Genomic DNA, 20,218 nt, shown 5'->3' with positions numbered 1-20,218 from the left:
CCCCCCAACTCCTCCAGAAGAGCACTGTGACTCCAAAAGCTGCCCAAATCTCCTCAGAGTGCCCCTAGGAGAAACACACTTGACTACTAGGTCATCATCAAGTCCCTTGACCACCAACTCCATCATAAAAGATATAGAAGATAATGCACTCGCATTAGTGTGGACTTCAAGGCCAGTAAGTGCCAGCTCAAAGAAGCTGAGAAGAAGCTCTGCAACATTGACATGGCCAAGGTCAGCACCCTGACCAAACCCGAGGGAGAGGAGAGGGCGTGAGCTCCACTGGCTCCTGACTGTGATGTTTCAGATGTGGCCCCTAAAAGTGGGATCCCCAAAACTGAGTTCAGCTGGCTAGTGATAAATATACATTTTTTTCACAATTTAAAATAGCAAGCCATGACTATAGAACAGTCTAGAGTCAACCTCTAGTTTTGCCATACAGCTTATTTAAGGTCATGCTTCTGATCCCTGTGAATTAAAAGTCGTATTTTTACATGCATGGGTATGAATAGTTACATGGCACCTACTGCAGTTTTTACTCAGGGAGTACTCACTGCAGAATTTGAGGACTTTGGAAGGGACTCTAAGATTTGGGTATTCCCTTACTTCCTGATTCTTTTTTTTTTTTTTAAGATTTTATTTATTCATTCATACAGAATACATGCCAGAGGTGCAGGGGCAGTGAGAGGATTCACCAGAGACAGAGCAGGTTGCAGAACAGGCCGTATGAGGGGAGCAGCAGGCGGGTTAGAAGAGGTCTGCTGTGCCATCTGGTCACCTCCGGGGCAGGCAGGGATAGAACTCATGCAGAAGTGGATTTAGTTTCTTAGTGCAGTGCTTTAACCCGCTGTGCCACCAGAGAGGGCCCACTTCCTGATTCTTTAGGGATGAAAATTCCTGACTCTTCTAGTCCACCGCTCTAATCTCTTGACCAGAGAGCACCGTGCCCTGTGCCCCAGCAACAAGGCATTGTTGGGGGTTCTTAAAAAGCTAAAGTCGGGCCCTCCTGGGTGGCGCAGCGGGTTAAGGCACAGCACTAAGAAGCTAAAGCAACTTCCGAATGAGTTCGAATCCTGCCTGCCCCCGAGGAGATCCACATGGCGCGGCAGACCTCTCCTGACCCGCCTGCTGCTCCCCTCAGCAGTGTACTTTGTCAATCTGTCTGTTCTTCTCCCCACTCTGTCTCTGGTGAATCCTCTCACCCTCCACATCTCTGGCCTGTACCCCAGTTCCATAGGAATAAATGAATAAATCTTTAAAAAAAATAAAAGCTAAAGTCACTGGTTCATTTTGAAGTTTCAGCTTCTTGAGACATAGATGGAAGAATCATTGTGTTTTTCTATTTTTCTCCTTTTAACAAACTATTCTGTTCCCTCATCACCCCCACTCCTCAGTGACTTGGAGACATAGCCTATAACTTCCCAGTCATCTTCAATTTATGAGACTCACGCCAATCTGGATTGATATTTATCATCCATTAACCAGTTCTCATCTCATCCAGGGGAGAGGGGACAGGAAAGATCTCTGTTTACTTGGCCAAGGTTGCAATGTCTCTGTCCAGACAGTCTATCTGGCCACCTCAGTTATAGATGTCAAAAGTTGTGGTTCCAGGGCAAGGGGGGGTGATTCTGAGGGCCTTATCTGGTTACAGAGTCATCCCAAGTAAGATCAGACACACCTACTTTTTCTCTGCCTCTCTCTCCTCCCCACTCATCTCTCACAATCCAGGAGTTTAAGTGTTGCTCTCTATTTCCTAGGGCTCCGGGTCAGTAGAAGTTCAATATCACTGGCTCAGGCTCCCACCCAGAGTTGCAACCCTGCATTAACCCAATCAAAGCACACTCGGCTCTGCGGTCAGGCTACCAGGTGCAAAGGCGGTGGACGCCATTATTAGCTACTAGCTCCATCAGCATTAGCTCCTGAAAGACTCCTCCTTCACATTTGAGGTTCCCATGGCCAGGCGAGGTCTCTGTGCAATATTCCTTCTTAACATCAGAGCTTGAAATTATTGACTAGGTGTTCAACTGTCTGTATTTAATAAGGATTTGTTGAGTGAATGTTTTGTCAGCTCCAGCTGATATAATGAAATATCACAGGCTGGGGACTTTAGTGCTGTGCTTTAACCCACTGCACCACCAGGGAGGCCCCCAGGCTGGGGTCTTTAACAGAAACTCATTTCTTCACATCCTGGAGAGTGGAAGTCTAAGAGCCAGATGTCACAGGGCTGGTATCCCCTGAGGCTTAGCCTCAGTGTGTAGATGGCCTTCTTCTCCCTGCATCCTCATGTGGATTTCCCTCTGTGTGTGTGTTGTGGTCTAGCCTCCTCTTTTTATAAGGACAACAGCATGTGCGGTTAGAGCCCACCCATCTGACTTTCTTAATTGAGTCACCTTTTAAAGACCCTGTCTCCTTCTGTGGTCTCATTCTGGGGTCCTGGAGATAGGACTTCTACATCAATTTGGGGGGAATACAGTGCATCCCCTGACAGTAAACAAATAACATGAGGGATCCTTTCAAGACCAAATTCATGCATTTTCTCCATGTGGAATCACCAGAAGAGATCTCACCTTCTTGTGAGATCTTGTATGTTCCAAAACTCAGTCAGAACAGAAGCTTTTGAAAATCATTATGGCCTGAACTTACTTGTGTTGTTCAAGGATGGCAGTTTGAAAACAGTGTTTGAAAATATGTGTTCCTAAAAGTCTGTGAAAAAAATTCATTGCCTTTACTGTTCTTTTTCTTACCTACATAGAGGTTAAGAAACATTTTCCTGCTTCCGGAGCAGCCCACCTGTAGGAACTGATTTGCATTTGTGTTTTGATGTCAGCAATATCCATTTAAAGATATACCTATACCAAATCGAATATCCAGTTACCAAGGAAAGTAGGTCAGCTTGGGGGAGGCCATCTGTCAGACCCGTGTTTGGGTAAAAAGAAAACATAAGAAGGGGACTTACAAAAGAGCTGAGGTTTGTAGATAGGGCACCCACAGAGCTCTGTGGTTTCCAGCTGTCGCCCTCTTCTCTGGTTACATAAGTGTCCAAGAGCTGGAAGCCCAGAAAATGTGGAGGCGTCTGGCCTACAGAGCAGGACACACCATGCAAAACTCACTTTGCTGAAATAAGGGCAGGATCGAAGTGCTCAATTTATGTAATTTTTAAATACCTATACAGACAACGTAATGTTTTTCAGGAAGCAGGGGGAGATGATCAAATCCTTTGATATCATAACAGTTACAGTTTTTATTAAAATGTTCTGCAAACATGTTATTTCACATGGAGTTCATTGGTAAGAGCTCATGCACCAAGAGGTTTTATTAATATTCATCAATTTTGTTAAAAACAGTTGTGTAAATTGTCTGTAAACCAAAGAGTTGGCTTTTGAAAAGGGGGTCCTCCCCCCATCTTTGACAGGTTTGCAATTGCTCGTGTCATCATCGTGGGTAAACTGAGTCTCATGGGCACCCAAGGCAATGTCCATAACTCTGACTTCCCCTCCCATTTTTGTGACGCCCACTTTGACTAGTTCTTTCTCCCTTGTTTTCATACATGGTTATCTTGATGTGAAGCTGAGTGTGGATCCAAAAGACTTTCTCTCACAGGAGCTGATATTTTCTTTTCCTATGGTAGCATCAGTCTTTCTGTGTTTAAGCTTTCAGAAGTAAGCAAAAAGAAGAGCAGGAGAGAGACAGAGAACCAAGTCCTGGGAACTGAGGAGTGGAGTAGACATTCCATTTACTGTTTGCTAGTAGACACCTCTCTTTAGTATCTAGCATCATTCATCATAGATTAAATAACATCTTGTTCCTTTCTCTACTTGTCATTCTGGATTAAGCAATATTTTGACCTTTGCTCCACATCATTTATTTTCCTTTTCGGTTATTTTTATCATCTAATATTAGTAAATAACTGAAGCATAATTTCCACATAGGAAACTATACAAACTGTATTCATGCAATGAGCTACACACAAATGGGTGACATGGGTCTCTGAATATACTCACTTCATCAGGAAAGTCCCTCACGCCCTCCCAGCCAGTGAACAGCTGACCCTGAGAGTCAGTCCACTGTCTGATTGCTTTTACCAGAATAGATTTGCCTGGTTTTGAATTCATATAAATAGTATTATGCAGCAGGCTCTCCTTTGTACCTAGATTTTTTTTTTTTTTTGGCATAACCTGTTTTAAGATCCATCCATATCACAATGTATCTTAATACTTGAATCACTTTTATTGTTGAGTAACATCTGTCTGTAAATGGAATATAATCCATTTAACCATTCTCCTGCTGAGGGATATTTGCCCAGCATTGAATGTCTGTCTCAGTGATTCTGACTATTCTTCACACCCTCATCAAACTTGCATTTTCAGTTCTTTTTTGGATACTAACCATCCTAGTGTGTGTAAAGTGATTTCTCATAATTTTGATTGGCATTTCCCTGATGACTAACGATGCAAGCAGTTTTTACCATGCTTATTGACCACTTGTATGTCTTCTTTGGAGGAATGTTTATTCAAGCCTTTGCCTTTCATTTGAAATTCAGATAAACAATAAATAATTTATTTTAGTATAACTCTATCCCACACAATTTTGGAGATGCACATATACTGAAGTATCTGCTGTTGATCTGAAGCTCCATTTTCTGGCTTTTTATTGAATAAATCTGACAATCCCAGAAAGCAGGAGCTTTGCTCGTTCTAAAACAATCTGTAAATATCTCACAGTTTTGGGAAGGTGAGCTCTGAAATGGTTTAGTGTCTTTTTGTGAGTGTTTGACTGGTAGGCCTGTTTTATTAGAAAATTGTAATTTCATTTTGAGATGCTCCAGACTAAATCATTTGAGTTTCACACTCTTTGTGTAACATTATTGGACTCCCTTAATGAAATTATAACTCAAGCAAGATATTTCATTCTCTTGTAGTAAATTAGTTTGGGCTAGAAGGGTTTGGGGGAGCCAAGCCTTTCCTGAACTTATTCTTCTTGTTCTACAGAGTGAAGAAAAAGCCTGCATTTTGTATTTGAGTTATTTATTGTTCTCTTTGAGTGAACATTGCATTGTTGTACATCCCTACTGGAACAAAAGCTGTTAACAGCTTCCCTGGTCTCTGGGAAGCTTGGCTAAAAAGAAACAGGCTGGGTGAAGAAATAAAAAGAGCATGTTTTAGGTCTGGGTCTTGATTCTTGAAGGCTAACTGCATCTAAAACCACTAGTTAGTGTTTCTCATGAGAAGTCACATTTGATACATATTAATAACTCCCCTTTCTGATGACACAAGTGACAAAAAGCCACACGGTGCAAATGGAGCACAGCTCATAAAATCCCTGCCCTCAGGCATGCAGGGTCCAGAAGGTGAAAAAAAAAATTATCACAGAGCAAAGAAACCAGCCGCCATGCCCCCAGGCACCCTAACCAGCAGGAGAAATGGCTGTGACCTTCCCAGCCTTGTGCCTTCTTGGAGAAGCAATGGTGACCTAGCAACATTAGTTTTTAACTGTGTGCTGACATTCATGTGGAGCATTATGAATCATACAGACTTGAGATGTGCAGCTGTGAAGCAGAAACTGAGAAAAGGGTGCTCAGATGCAGGGGGTGGTCTCTCTTCCACAAGTGTTCATTCTGGCGGACAGTAGCTCCTAACTTCTGAGTCCATGGAAATCTCTTAAATAAGTCACTTTTTTTGGCTTCCGTTTTAGTCATTTTTTTAATTTCTTCAATTGTGCCTTTAACTATAATTCCTTAATATTTCTGCCTAAAAGAGAGATTGTTGATTCCAGGTTTGATCTATTGTAAATAGTGCTGCAATAAATATAGGAGTGCACTTGTCCTTTTGAATTAATGTTTCGTGTCCTTTGGGTAGACCTCTAGAAGTGGAATTGCTGGGTCATATGGTAGCTCCATTTTTAGTAGTCTGAAACAACCCACATGCCCAAAATTAGGTGATTGGATCAAGAAGACGTGATATATATATACACAGTGGAATACTACTCAGCAATCAAAAAGATAAACTCATGCCATTTGCAGCAATATGGATGAAGCTGGAAGGGATCATGCTTAGTGAAATAAGTCAGAAGGAAAAAAGAAAAATATGGAATAGTTTCACTGATAGGAGGAATACAATAGAACAAATAAGACATAGGAAAAAACTTGCATTGTTATTACAATACAAAGCAAAACAAAAACCAGACAATTATAAATTAAAGATTTCCTACAGGGGAGGGGAGACAGAGAGGGATTGGAAGGAGGAAGGGGTGTGGGGGACCGTGGAGATGATGATGGGAGGGTGAAGAGGGGAGGGGAAAGTAAACATTGTTTTAAAATGAAAAAAAAGTACAAAGAAAAAAATAACTTTAGATTTTGATGCACATAAAAACAAGTTGTGAGACAATAAATACTGTCTACATTTGTTTAAAATAAAACCAAAACAAACATGCATTAAAAAAATCATAAAGTTCAGGCAATAAATAAATAAATAAGAGAGATTGTTGGGACCACGAGGAATCTGTTTGACTGTTCACAGTGACCTTCCTCCTTGGGTCCCCTTTTCCCATTTGACTATTGCTGGGCCAGACCCCCAGGACATCCCAAGTGTACTCACTAACCAGTCCCCACCCGCAGCAGGCATAGAGAGATGAAGAGTGAAGGGTGGTAGGTTTAATAAATAAGGACACTTATTTAAGAGGCTAGTCTTTGGAAGTCTTCAAATGAGTAGTTTTCCACATCCTCCTCCCTTCCCTCTCCCCCATCAAATCTTGAAATTTTTATAGAGGCTTTAACTGTCTCTATAAGTTGCATCTGCAGTCCAGGTAGTCTCCCCAACACATTATTTATCTCAACACATTTTCCCAAAGCTGCTACCTTGACCATCCTCCTGGAAGCCACATACAAGCCAGGCTGCAAAGCAAGCTCAGGGGAAAAGGGCAGCTTCAAATTGCCAGGTTCGGGTTACAGGTGAAGAGGAGGTCAGAGTCCCTTTACTGCCTCCCCAACAGCTACATTCAGAGGTGTTGGGACCTGCGACACTGCCCTACCCACTGCAGGGGTGCAGGCAGAAGGGTGCACCCCTAGGTGTTAATGCCACATTCCCATTTCCAGGGCCCCAGCCTAACACTGTCTTCTCTCCCTTCCCTTTTCATCCCTCCTCTTCCTCCTCCTGCACCCATCTCTTTTATTCTCTCAAATACCCACTAAGTATATTTGATAGTTTTTGATAAGTCCTTTTTATATTTGCAATTCAGGCTCACCGAGCAAGTTTCCTCTAATGGGGAAAAATAGTCTTGACTTCAGCTGCACGATCCTGCCATAACTGAAATTTGTTACTTGCTTTAGCTCCTCTCTGGGAAAGGAGTCGGCCTGGCAAGCGTTGCCCCATCAGGCATCCTGGAAGCTCAGGCTAGGTTGTTGCCCTAGAGACGATTACTTTAAGTTTTAAGGGACTTGGAATAAGAGGAAGAGAGATGCCAAAAATAAGAAAAGAAGAAAGATGGAAATCATAAAGTTTTAAATTGAGTGGAGAGAGAAACTTGATAAAAAGCTGTCAGAAATTCAATAAAAGACTGGACAGAATGAAGTGACTGAAACGAAACTGACCTTTTAACTTTCCTTGTCCAAACCCTCAGTAATAAGAACACATGAAAGCACTGAGTTTTTCTGAAACTCGATGTCAAAAGTGCATTTCCTGTTCTTCTTTTCTTTCCAGACAAAGTAAGCATGTTGTCAGCATTCATCGCTCCCTTCAAGCACTTAAGCCCCGGGGCCACAATCGTGGAAGATGAAGACAATCTAAGTAAGCAGTTCCCCTTCCCCAAAGCATGGAGGGGATGGCAACTCAATGTACAGAGTGGGTGTCCTGGATTTCCCCTTGGGTGATGGAGGGGTAGGAGGATGTTCGCCAGACTGTTGAGAGCAGGAAATTCTGCTCACATTCCATCCCCTGAAATCCCATCACCACCTGGAATTTTACCCTCACCTGGATGTTTATCCTTATGTGAACTTCCCTTCCCTACCTGCAATCCCACTCTCACCTGGAATCCCATCTTCAGAGCCTTATCACCACCTGGATCCCATCCTCACCTGAAATTCCATCTTCACCTGGAATTCTTTTCCTACTTGGCATCCTATCCCTCTCCAAACTCTCATCCCCACCAAGACTCTCATCTTCACCTGGAATCTCATCCCCCACCTGGAATCCCTCCTTACCTGGGTAGTAGGAAAACATTAGCAGAGACAGAAACAGAAAATTCTAGGATTATAGGAAGAAAGACCTGTTCTCTTGAACCATCTCCCCTCTTTACCCCTCCAAACCCCCAAACCAAGAAAAATAAAAATGAGCACAGTTCTCTTTGAGCACTGTTTGTACAATTATTTAACAGGGAAAGAGCTGGATGGGTACCTGCCTGTCAAAGCATTTCTGGCAGGTGAAACTGGAGAGTCACCAGAGCAGTATGGGGCAGGGGATCTGAATAGACCTGCTGCTTGAACCTGAGAAGCCACCAGAGACAGGCCTGGTGTGTGTGGGAGCGGGGCTCCTGGGGGCATCTGGCAGCCATTATACTCCCCTCTCATCTGTAACACTGTCTCGTCTATAACACATTAACGAGGGGGATGAACATGCCAAGTCATATGAACACCTCTTTGCATTTCAATATTACCTAACAGATGGGTTACCTTTCAGCCAAAAAGCATTATGTATGTGCATTGTGGAGAGATGGAGAGGAGATGTTCATGTGCAGTCACTAGGATTGTAGATGTGCCCAAGAAGCAGCCCTGGGAAGGATGGCACAGGGCCACTGGCCATTCTGTCACTGGATTGAAAGGAACACAACACATCCCTCTGAACAACCCCTACCCAGGAAACATAACTACCAGCATATTCTGATAATCAACCTCAGCGACTGATACTACTAACCTGGATTATTGTACAAAAGCAAAGTAAAGAATCATGGAATGTTAGAACTGGAGCAAACCTTAGTGGTACTGTAGTTTGATTCCTTCACTTTCTAGATGAGGAAGTAAGGACATGGAGGATGAGGGAAAAGTACCCTTGAAAATAAAAGGATAGCCTCCTCTCCTTCAGTTCAAATTTCCCTCTTCAGCAAAGCGCATGGGCCGAGGTGAAACTTGACAGAGGATGCCCTCTGTTCCCTCATCACTTAAAGGGAAATTTTCTAGAAAATTAGTCAATTTGTAGATTGCTGCTTCAGAAATGGGACATCTATATATAAATACCTATATATTGGGAAGGATCTAAGACACAAGTCTATATACACACACACAGTCACACTGAATTAAATCAAATAAACTATTTGATGACTCACATAGAATAGACATCTTGAGGAAGAAATCTGACTCTGTTTCCTGGCTGAATCTGCTTTCCCTTAGGAGGAAAAGAAAGGAAAGAGTGAGCTGGGGCCAGAGGATGCTGTGTGAGTGGAGGACAGTTTATAACTGACAGAATCACAGACACCATCTTCCCATAGCCACCACCGAGACCTTGAACAACAGACCATCACCTTTGGAAAATTCCTGGGTTCTGCTTTTGAAGTTTTTAAAAGGGTCACATCCCCATAGGAGAGCATCTCCTCTCCTGCCTTCCAAAGCCTGGGGGCTCCTGAGGCTGCAGCAATTGGAAAGGCAGCTGGCGTGGGGGAGCGCTCCACTCCATCTCCATCTGCAACGCCAGCCCACACCTCAGGTCATGAATTTCACTACTCAGTGCTTCAGTATCCCATTTGTAGCACAGGGAGAGAAATATAACCTAAATAATACAGTTGAGGTCAGAACCAAATAAGATAATGCATGAAGCTGTTTTAGACAAGATCCTGAAACACAAATGTTCAATCAAAGATGGCTAATACCCATAATTAAAGTTATTTCCCTACTCTATGTACTGGCTAAAGGAAGAAATTTACAAATAAGAATAATTTATAATTATGTACTATGTAGTAAAATGTATTTGTAAAATGAAATACTTGGAGAACCTTATTTTCTATTAATATATCAGCTATTCATTTTGTAATATATGTTCTTTTACTTAAAAAGTCCTACTTTCATACATTGTTGAAAGATAAACCTCCAAATCCAGGTACTTGCCTTAAGCCTTCTCCCTAGTATTGCCAACAGTCTTGTCAATTTGTTTTCTGAATACAACTGGAAGGGAGAAAAAGAGTGACTATCACTCCCCTCTGGGGAGTGTGTAAGCCTATGTACCTATAGTGTGTGGGTGCCTGGTGTGTACATGAACGGGGTGGAGGGGTGGTGTGGTCAAAGCAAATGATCACTCGAAGTTTCCTGTTTCTGTTTTGTTCAATAACAAAACATGTGACAGGGTTGACTTCACCTAAGGTGCTTTTCTGCCCCTACTACCAGACGGGTGGGAAATGACCATTCAGGACAACGATGCTCTGACCTAAGCCGGTAATTCTGGAAGCTTCCTTTGAACTCTGAGAAATGAATTGATCCCAGTCCCATCACCTCAGTGCCATCTGACCGAAGGGATCTTTGTCCAGATCAGAAGCATGGCTGAGATATGTACTCCTGGACAAGTCCACGCTCTTTGTATGGGGAGGTGGTGGGGGAGTGGGGAGTTTAGTGAGGGAGGAGAGAGAGTCTTGCTAGCTTGCCAAACCTGTTTGCTCCTCACTCAGGGACTGTGTGCTTGAGAAAGCCACTGTATTCGTGACCCAAAGCAGAGGCCCTGTGCTCGCTGTGGTTCCCAGCACACAGGCGTTCACAGACTGTCCTGCACTTCACACACCCTCCATGTCAGGCCTCCCTCACAGGGAGTCCAAGGGCCTGTACAGTGCCACCAGTCCACAGGCTGCTCCCCTGTGGAGATGCCAGTCCACAGGCTGCCTCCATGCCTCCGAAAGCTCCAGGGGTGCTACTACTTCCCAAATCCAGCTGCATAGTGACCAGCAGTGAGCCCAGAAAAGGGAAGCAGCAAGGGGACCCACAGGCCCCTCTGCCTCCCACTGGGGAGAGAACATCGAGAGCACCACGGAGGACACCCCGTCCCCCCCCACCCCCAACAGCCTGTCCAATGTGGCCATGTGACTGAACTTCGCCTTGAAGACCATATCTCCATCTGGAAAATAAAAGTTAGCCACAACCATGTCAGTAGAAAATTCTGTCCTTTCTTTCCAAGGTACAATGCTCTTATGTTTTCATCCCTTAAATGTGGCACTACATTTACTGACATTTTTGGTCAAACAAAAGACAGAACCAGAGATGGATCCAACAGAACCAGCAGGATGGAAATCAACCATTTTTACCTTTTCCCTTACATGTGTCTGACTTCGACGTGTTCTTTAGTGCTATAGTCTTCAGATTGTTTCTGATTGTTCTGACTGCCACTGGTGGTATTTATCAAATGTATCTTGAAGTTATTTGCCTGGCTTGAAGTTATTTGCCTGCCTTTCTTCTAATTTCCACATAAAGGACACATACACCCCTCCTAATATCTGAAACTGCCCACAAACACCTCATGAAATTTGGCTGGTCTCAGCTGTCTCAGGTTGGACACTCAGGAGTGCCATCATTAACCCAGGGGCTAGACTGTCTGTTTGAACTGCTCCAAGTGTACAGCAAACACATTTTCAAATCAAATAACTTTCGTCACATAATCAACATTCTGTAATCAAATCTGGCACCCACAACCACAGGGAATCCTATATGGGGCAAGAGCTGCCCTCCTGTTGTTCTTAACTGGCTACAGCAGCCATGGCGTGTCTTCCACGGCCATGTTTCACTGTCATGACCAAGCACATGCTCTCAATGCCTGGGATACCTCGGGGTATGTGAAATTGTCCACACAGCCTCTCAATGGGGCCTCGTGAGCCTCCTCATGCCCATTGGCTAACAACACCCAGGTGTGTGAGCTTCTTTCCTTTCCCCAGAGATTGATTAGTAGGGTTCACCACTATTCTGTAGACAAAACTGAATCTCAAAAAGTGACAAGACAAAACACTGCCCAACAGGGCAGAGAGAAGCATGACTCACTCTGGACTCAGAACAGCATGAGCCTCATGCCTACATCCTCATGAGACAGGGCAACTTGGTCACCGATTCTGCCTGCAGCTCACATTTGCATTTCCTGAGTTGCAGCAGTATCCAAGGTGCAGAGTTACAGGTTAGCATACAGACAGCTAGGATGCAGACAGCCAGGATGGGCCTATGCCCACCCCAGAGGCCAGAGCCTCTCTCCTTGAGAGGGACAGCTCACATCTGCCCACCCCTCAGGAGTGACTCCTGCTCAAAACTACTGGACAATATCACCCCAGAGATTCCAGCAGTATATCCAGGATGAACTCAGAAGTCTGTCTTCTTTTCAGTTATGATGGAAGGTTTCCTCAGCTGCCATCTGAAAAAGGCTTCTGCATGAGGACTTCAGTAGTGAAGTCATGGGACATTCAGCGTCATGGAGCAGAGCATGGGGGCATCTCAGTGCTGGTGAGGCTGTTACTCTAAGACAAACATTCCACCTCAAAAGCAGTGGAGGTCATCTGATTACCTCGGCTTTAATTGCACCAACAATCTCACTCTGCCCCTCCTGTGAGGAATCAATAAGAAATTAGAGAACTCCCAGTGAGTCCTAGGCAATCTGGGGTGGGGTCTGGGGCTGGGTTGTTTTTTATTTGTTCCATCTTCATGCACCATTTGGGAAACTACACTGTTCATTCTCTCCTGTGACCTGAAATAGCCACCGAGGAGCCCACACAGTGTGGACATCCCAATGCACAACAGCTAGTGAGGTGCAGCACTGGGCATCTGGACGGTGACTGTTCTTCTGTTGTACATGAAAGTCATCTACCTCTACCGCGTGAAAACTCTCAGGTTCACTCTTGAAAAAAAGTCCCTCTGCAAACCTAATATTGTATAGAAGCATATTGCTAGAAAAAAAAAAAAAACGTTAATAGAACCCCTTACAAGTTACAAAATTAAACTAGTGAGCAGTTGAGGTTTCAAAGTAGGTTCAAAGTAGGGCCTTGTATGCTGCCGATGGACTGTGGTGGAAGGGGGGGGCAGAGCTATCACCTGTCCTGAACTGAAAGGCCCTGGAATGTGAGGACACCTCTCGGAAACAGCTGACTTTCAGAGCATCATTTATGCCTGTGGAATTACACGTTTCTTTATCATTCCTCAAGAGCAATGCCATGATCAGACTGCCTGGCTGGTCAGGTCTTATGCTGCCTGATCTTGAGCTCAGGAAGGAGCCCTCCCAAACCCAGCTCAGCTTTCCACTTGCTAGTGAGAAAAAAATGTTGATGACCTACTGTACAGCCTTCCAGAAGAATCCCACTCCCCATGAAAAGATCTAAGGTCATAAGGAATGTCTGTATGATCTTGCCTGGCCCAGACATGGCCCACCTATCTTCACAGCCCTCAGAATATGATAGCAGAAGACCCTCCAAGGAACTTTACAGAACTTTTTTCATTTCCATAAAATCAGCCTGACAGCAACAGCAGATGAGGGGATCTGTCAATCCTGGAATACGAGCACCTGGGCCTGTTGACCAACTGACTGTGAGACCTCAGGTCAACTGCTTCACCTTTGACCCCAGTTTCCTCTCTGTGCAATGGCACCATAAGAAACAGCTCATAGGTGAGGGTTTATGTAGCACTCAGGTAAGGCACCTCACTACTCACTATATCATCCTCAGATGTTTCACAGGACACTTGTCCTGTGGTCTGTGGCCATCACTGCTGAGACTCCAAATGGAGAAGCGATGCTGGCAGAGGAGCTTTGAGGGCCAATTCAGAATCTTAAATCAGTGTGTGCACCCATCACCTGCAACTTACTTCATTTAAACTTTGCTACGTTTTCTTCATAGCATTTTCTTATAAAAGGAGTGAAATATCACCTACAGAACAGAAAACTCCCTCTGAGCCACATTGACTTAGCACTTATCTCTCTAGGGATGTGGGACTCTATCTTCAGCTTTGCCACATTATTTGATTATACAAACCCTATGTAATATCTGTGTTTATATAATTTATTTTAATAGCTTCCTACTCTGTGATTATCTTGCCAGTTTCTCTAATGATATTTCTGAGATTTATCTGTCTTGAAGTATATAGATCTAGCTCATTAAATGTAACTGCTTTGTTGTATTCCACTGTTGTATTCCACAATTTATTCACTGCTCCTCTGTTTGTGAGAACATAGAATCTTTGTAAGCTTCTAGTTTCACCAGAAAAAAAATAATAAAACTATATACATATATATGTTCTGATGATGTACTCATTCGTTCTCTGCTTCTGTACTCATACGGGGACCTATATACAGTGGTGCAGTGGCTGAGTGTGAGTTTCTATAACCTTACTACTAAACATCGCAAAATGCTTTTCAAAGGGTTGTGCTTATCTTCTTTACCATCAATATGGGTGCCAGAGCCTTAAAAACACATTGACATTATTAGTCTTTTTTTCATTAACATTTTTTTATTAATTTACTAGTCTTTTTGAAATAGTTATCTATTGGATTGAAATGGAAACGAATCTTGAGGCAGAAATCAAGATGTGGTCGGAGACTCCGCTGTCACTTGGCCAAGAGAGTGCTCTTCCCTGTGGGTGAGCCCTCAGCCCTTCACTGGCATGGAGGGGTCCAGTGGCTTCTGCCCCAACTGTAGATGTTCTTCTTATTTAACATGTTGATGTCAGGGACTCTACAGAACACTAAAAACCCAATGTTTGGACATATGAGTTGTTCATAAGCTCTGAGTGACCCCTATAGCCAGGAACAGAGCCACATTTCAGACTGAACGCAAAAGCCCCCCAACTCTGAGGCTCAGCCAGCTCCCCGGGCCATTTCTGGCCCAGTGGGTGGAAAACACTTTCCTTAGAGGGCCAGGTAGTAACCTACAGGCTCTGGAGCCAGATGGCCTTTGTGAACAAAGTTGAGTTTTGTGACTTGGTCATCAATGGTAATGCCTGACCTTAGGGCAGCTGCCTGTGCCCTGGTTCTGACCTTCTGTTCTCACACCCAGGTACCAGCAGCACAGAGGTGAAGGAGAACCGTAATGTGAGCAACCTGGAGGCAAGGCCACTGCCCCCCACTGACAAGGCCCGTGGAGTGCCGGGGATGAAAAGGAAAAGGCCCTTAGAGGAGGGGAATGGCAGCCACTTCTGCAAACTGCAGTTAATCTGGAAGAAGCTCTCATGGTCTATGACACCAAAGAACGCACTGGTCCAGCTGCATGAGCTGAAGCCGGACCTGCAGTACCGGATGGTGTCCCAAACAGGCCCAGTGCATGCCCCTGTCTTCGCTGTGGCTGTGGAAGTGAATGGGCTCACATTTGAGGGCACGGGGCCCACCAAAAAGAAAGCCAAGATGCGGGCGGCGGAGCTGGCCCTCAAGTCTTTCGTGCAGTTCCCCAATGCCTGCCAGGCCCACCTGGCCTTGGGCAGTGGGCCCAGCCCATCCACAGACTTCACCTCTGACCAAGCCGACTTCCCCGACACACTCTTCAAGGAATTTGAACCATCAGCACCCAGAGAGGACTTCCCCGGGCGCTGCCCGGTTGACCCTGAGCTGCTGTCCACTGCCTACCGGAGAGGCCGGCTGCTCTGCCACACGCTGGACCTGGTGGGCCAGGCCCGGCCAAACAGACCCAGGCCGGCACCTGTGACCCCAGGCGAGAGGAACCCAGTGGTGGTGTTGAACGAGCTGCGCTCAGGCCTACGCTATGTGTGCCTCTCGGAGACAGCCGAGAGACAGCGGGCCAAGAGTTTTGTCATGGCTGTGTGCGTGGACGGGAGGACGTTTGAAGGCTCAGGACGCAGCAAGAAGCTGGCCAAAGGCCAGGCGGCACAGGCCGCCCTGCAGGCCCTCTTCAACATCCGGCTGCCCGGCCACGTCCCCAGCAGGAGTAAAAGTCACCTCTTGCCCCAGGTGAGAATTCTCGGGTTGCTGCCAGCAGGTAGCACGCTTCAGGATGCTAGGATGCCCGTGAGAGGTGACGGGGCAGCAGGCAGACCCCTCTGCTCCAGTCACTGTAAGTAGCGATCGGCCCCCACGCGTCCCCCCCTTCCCCAAAAACCCGGCTTGCCCCATATCCAGAGACCCTTATTCCTGGTCTCATCAGTGAGTGATTTTCAGGCTTTGGGGAGAGATCATGTGAGCATGAAGGAACTCCAACTCAGCAGAGATGGGGAGCTCATGAAGCCTTAGCGTCCTTGACACCAGCACCAACTGACGACAAGGGAGAAAGGAGGGCCAGGGTGGGAGGCTCCTGTCCACTGAGAAAGGACCAGTAGTCTGGGCTGCTAGGCCCTTCATTCAGTTCAGAGGGGTTGAGCTCTCTGCAGCAGGACAAAGAACAGAGGGAGAATAGTTTGAGGGTGATGGCTTGGGCTAAGTGTCCAGCCAGAGACTGGAAGAAGGGTGTATCCCCCTGCGTGTGACTGCGGTGGTTGGTGGGACACATGGAGGGACAAGGGCAGGAGAAACTCACAGCAGGAGACGGAGGCTCAGGAAGGGGAGTTGGGGCAGAAGCTTTGCAATGCTTTCACCTTGAGGCCTTTTTAGACTCTGTAACTGGTCTTTATGCGCGGCTTTACCTTGCCTTGTTGGAGAAATCTTTTTCAGCCCTGCCCACCTCTCTGTAATGATTCTTAGGCCCTTCTGAAATAACCTCAAACTTCCAAGGCTTACAACTGCCTACTTACACAAATTATCTTGTATCATTTTGGAAATTTTGTGCGGATTTCACTAATAGATTAGCTACAGGAAATTCTCTTTTCTCACTCATGGCAGCAGTTGAGGAAAGGAACACTTCACTGAGTTAAAAAGCAGTGAGGCCAGGAGCAGTGTGCAGTAACTGATGGCAATCATTGTTCTGGGCAATTCTGGGCAGTCACGCAGGAATGGAGTCTGGTCTTGGGAGAGAAGGCAGGCTGCCCCACGCCACAGCACGGAAGGGGCACCCTGCAAAGGTCCAAACGAGGTACACGGAGACAGATACCGTGTTCAGAACCATGAACGGGCTCAAGCGCTCATTCCACCGTCCTTCCGTAACTATGCCCAGAACACTCAAGGGGCAAAGCAGAAAGCCTGCTCCTCGCAGCTCCGTCTAGTGAGGGGGAGATTGGACCAGGAGTCCCAATTGAGAGAGCTGTTTCTCCTGCTAGCTCTGCCCAGTTTCTTCACTGATTTCCAGATATTTCTGAATCCTTTGAGGAGTGGGTTGAAGGGCTTTAGACAGCATTTCCTGCCATCTTGCCTTTTAGCCCACTGCCACAAAATATGTGACACGAGTAAAAGCTGACATTTGCAAAATAAGTTCAGATGTCAGTTCTTGAGCACCTCTTGGCAAAAAATTGTGCAGCCTTGTTTCTTTCCCTCCTCTCATGCCTCCATTTCATTTCCCGTCCTCTTTTCTTTCCTTCCATCTCTCCATCCACTCTGTGGCTTCAAATTGCCAAGGACACCCAAGAAGTCACCTTATGACTCTGGATGAGCTGGGCTGCCCGTGACCTTTGGTATCACCTTGCAAAGGTGCCCCTCTGCAGTGTCTGCAATGGGGTGGGGGGAAGACAGTGGTCATTGGGATGTCCCTCAGAGCCCCTTCTCCCAGGCTGGTATTTCCTGTTTAGCAATAAATGCCATTTCTCTCCCTCTCTGTCCTGTGTGTCCCACCCCTAGTAGATTTTGAAGGATGTCAGTGAGTTTCTGGCCACTGTGCTTTTTCTCTCACATTGTCAGCCCTGAGCCTCACGATGGAGGGGCCAGCAGCACCCCGCTTTGTAACAGTCATTTGACCCCAGAATGTAGCACATCAGTAAGAGCCGCGGCCGCGAAATTATTTTTCTCTGACAGTCTGCTAACCACCCCGAGTGGATGATGGAGGGCGGGAGCAAAGCGAGGGCCGCGGCCATCCATCACCGGAGGCCCTGCCAGCCTGCAGGCTCGTTACCCCTCCCTCGCCCCGGTGCCCGCTGGGTGAGCAGAGCAGCCAGGGAACTCAGGACCAGGCGCCCTCAGCAGCTTCATTAAATTCAAATTCAGCCTGGATGTGGTCTAGATTCTAGGACTGTTCTTAGAATGTAAGGCCGGAATTTCTGCAATGCTATTTCGCTCTCTTGCTTGGCCCAACACACCATCTACGCAGCATGAGTCCCTAGCACACGGGTACCTGGTGCTGTCGGCACCATAGCACCAGAGCACTAAACCCCAGGGGCAGAACTCTCAACATCCTATCTAACTGTCTGCTAGACACCTATACCGGAGAGCAAGTGCACCCCTAACCCTGGGCAAGACTCCTGAACTGCTGCCCACAGCCTCAGAAGAGGCCAGGCCCCAGACCCCAGGCCCCAGACCCCAGGCCTCAGGCCCCAGGTCCCAGACCCAACCCTAGACCCCAGACTACAAGGACCCTGCCTGCATGCGCTGGGGAGGAGGACATTGAGCTGGCGGGGCACATTGTCTGGAACATCCTCCCACATCAATATTTAACGTCCTCTGCCTAAGTCCCAGGTTTGGCCTGACACAGGTCTCAGGTGTACTACAGAACCACCCACAGGTCTGGTTCTCAGAAACCTGTAGGTTCACACTCCTTATGAAGCAAACAGAGATGCAGATCTGTGCAGTACTCCTCACCAAATCACAGTCTCTCATGGATGAAGCTTCAGAACCATGTGAGAGCCACCTGGTTGTTTCTATGCAATGCCTAGAATTGTGCAGGGAGCTTGTTTACACGCCACTTTGGACCCTACTGCAAAAAAATTCAGCAGGTGCATTTCTGTCAAATGTCCTGCCTTGATTCCCATGCTGGAGGTCAGGGTCACCCACAAGGAAAATTGTCATTTGGATCTTCATCCCAGCTTGCTCCTGAAAGAACAGGACTGGCCCGCAGGGCAGGCTGGTGTTTGCTCCGTTTTAGACAGTGCAGAGTACACACCTCTCCCAAATACCCTGGCTGAACCTGCAGGTACTCATCTCTGTGGCCACTGCCTGTGTGTTCTTTTTAAAGAATGAAGCACGTACCTCGCCGTGCTTAGCCAAGTTTTCCCACGATAGAGGTAAAGAAGCATAAGCTTGTTTCCAGCCTCAATCTTGAAAAAGTTCTAAAGAATAATGTTCTTAATAACGATTAAAACCACAGGTTTCGATTTCTCCAGGAACTAATTTTCTCCGTTTTCTGTACCTGGGGGTATTTCTAGAATCAGACTACTTGCGTTCCTTCAATTTCATGAGGTCTCATACTACGTCTGTTAGCCAGAGTGGTGAGATCAAGACTTTATTAAATTCCTTAAAACACAGAGCAGATTTAAAGGAGCGGCGTCTGCAATGCTCACAGCAGTGTGTGGAGAGTGGGCACTCTGCAATGTCTCTCTGAACCCCTCAATTCTTTACACCAGCTGTTGGTCCACTCCATTGGTCAGGTCTGTTCCACGTGAAGGGGACATGTGGAAGCAAGGATGAGACTATGTCAGAACAGGAACCCTCATTACTTGGAAGCATCGTCATAAAAATGGTGATTGTAAAATCTGCATCTCTCCTGCCCACCCCAGCATTAAAGGAATTCAATTTCCAAAAGCACTAAATTCAAGACCTGTCTTTCAGCATTTCCTTTCCAAGGAAACTTGTCAAAGAAGAGAATAAAGCAACTGTGATGGGTATAGGAAGAAAGGAACCACAGGTCTGGAGAGGGGGTAATGTCATAAAAGATCACTTCTTGAGGGAAACAACCCAATTGATTGATTTGTTTGGAATTGTTCTTTCATCCTCAATGAATTGTTTTATATTTCTTTTTTTAAACTATTATGTAAGCCTATAGTGGTGTTAGCACTGTCTCAAAGATTTAGTCAAAGCCCCTTTTTCAGAGTGAGGGGAACACTTGCAAAAGCTACCAACAAAGGTTGGGTGCATTCACCAAGCCCTCCAGAGGCCCTTTAGGGCGATGGGGTCTGAGACTCATCTGACTGTTTTTACACACCCACCACCTCCTCCCAGCCCCATTCTCTGTTCTCTGCAATTATGACTACAGAGGGGTGAGACTATGTGGATATATAACGTAATAAGCATAAACAAATTTTCTAGATTCAGCATTTTATAGTAAATTTGTCAGAACTCTATGCATGACCCCATTTCCCTTAGAATCTACCCTTAGAATTAGCTGCAAAATTAGAGGGGGACCTGGCATTCTTACTGCTCTTTCAATAACTGCACAACAGGACACTAATGGGCTGTTTGCACAAATGCCTCTGTCCTTCCAAACACCAAGA

General features: G+C 45.8%; 1 protein-coding gene across 1 annotated transcript in view; it reads left to right on the top strand.

Annotated features, from left to right (window-relative positions):
• The window catches only part of ADARB2 (adenosine deaminase, RNA-specific, B2 (non-functional)), a 430,525-nt gene that overhangs the window by 263,673 nt on the left and 146,634 nt on the right, over positions 1 to 20,218 (top strand). The window contains exons 2-3 of the mRNA XM_012731274.1: positions 7,692 to 7,778; positions 14,980 to 15,884. Of these exons, the coding sequence (XP_012586728.1) occupies positions 7,692 to 7,778; positions 14,980 to 15,884 (992 nt within the window). The remainder of the gene's footprint in view (positions 1 to 7,691; positions 7,779 to 14,979; positions 15,885 to 20,218) is intronic.

The sequence above is a fragment of the Condylura cristata genome, unplaced genomic scaffold (genome assembly GCF_000260355.1).
Source record: "Condylura cristata isolate star-nosed mole 26May11 unplaced genomic scaffold, ConCri1.0 scaffold00030, whole genome shotgun sequence".
Lineage (NCBI taxonomy): Eukaryota > Metazoa > Chordata > Mammalia > Eulipotyphla > Talpidae > Condylura > Condylura cristata.
The sequence above is the reverse complement of the archived record's forward strand: the minus strand, read 5'-3'. Positions and strand labels throughout refer to the sequence as shown.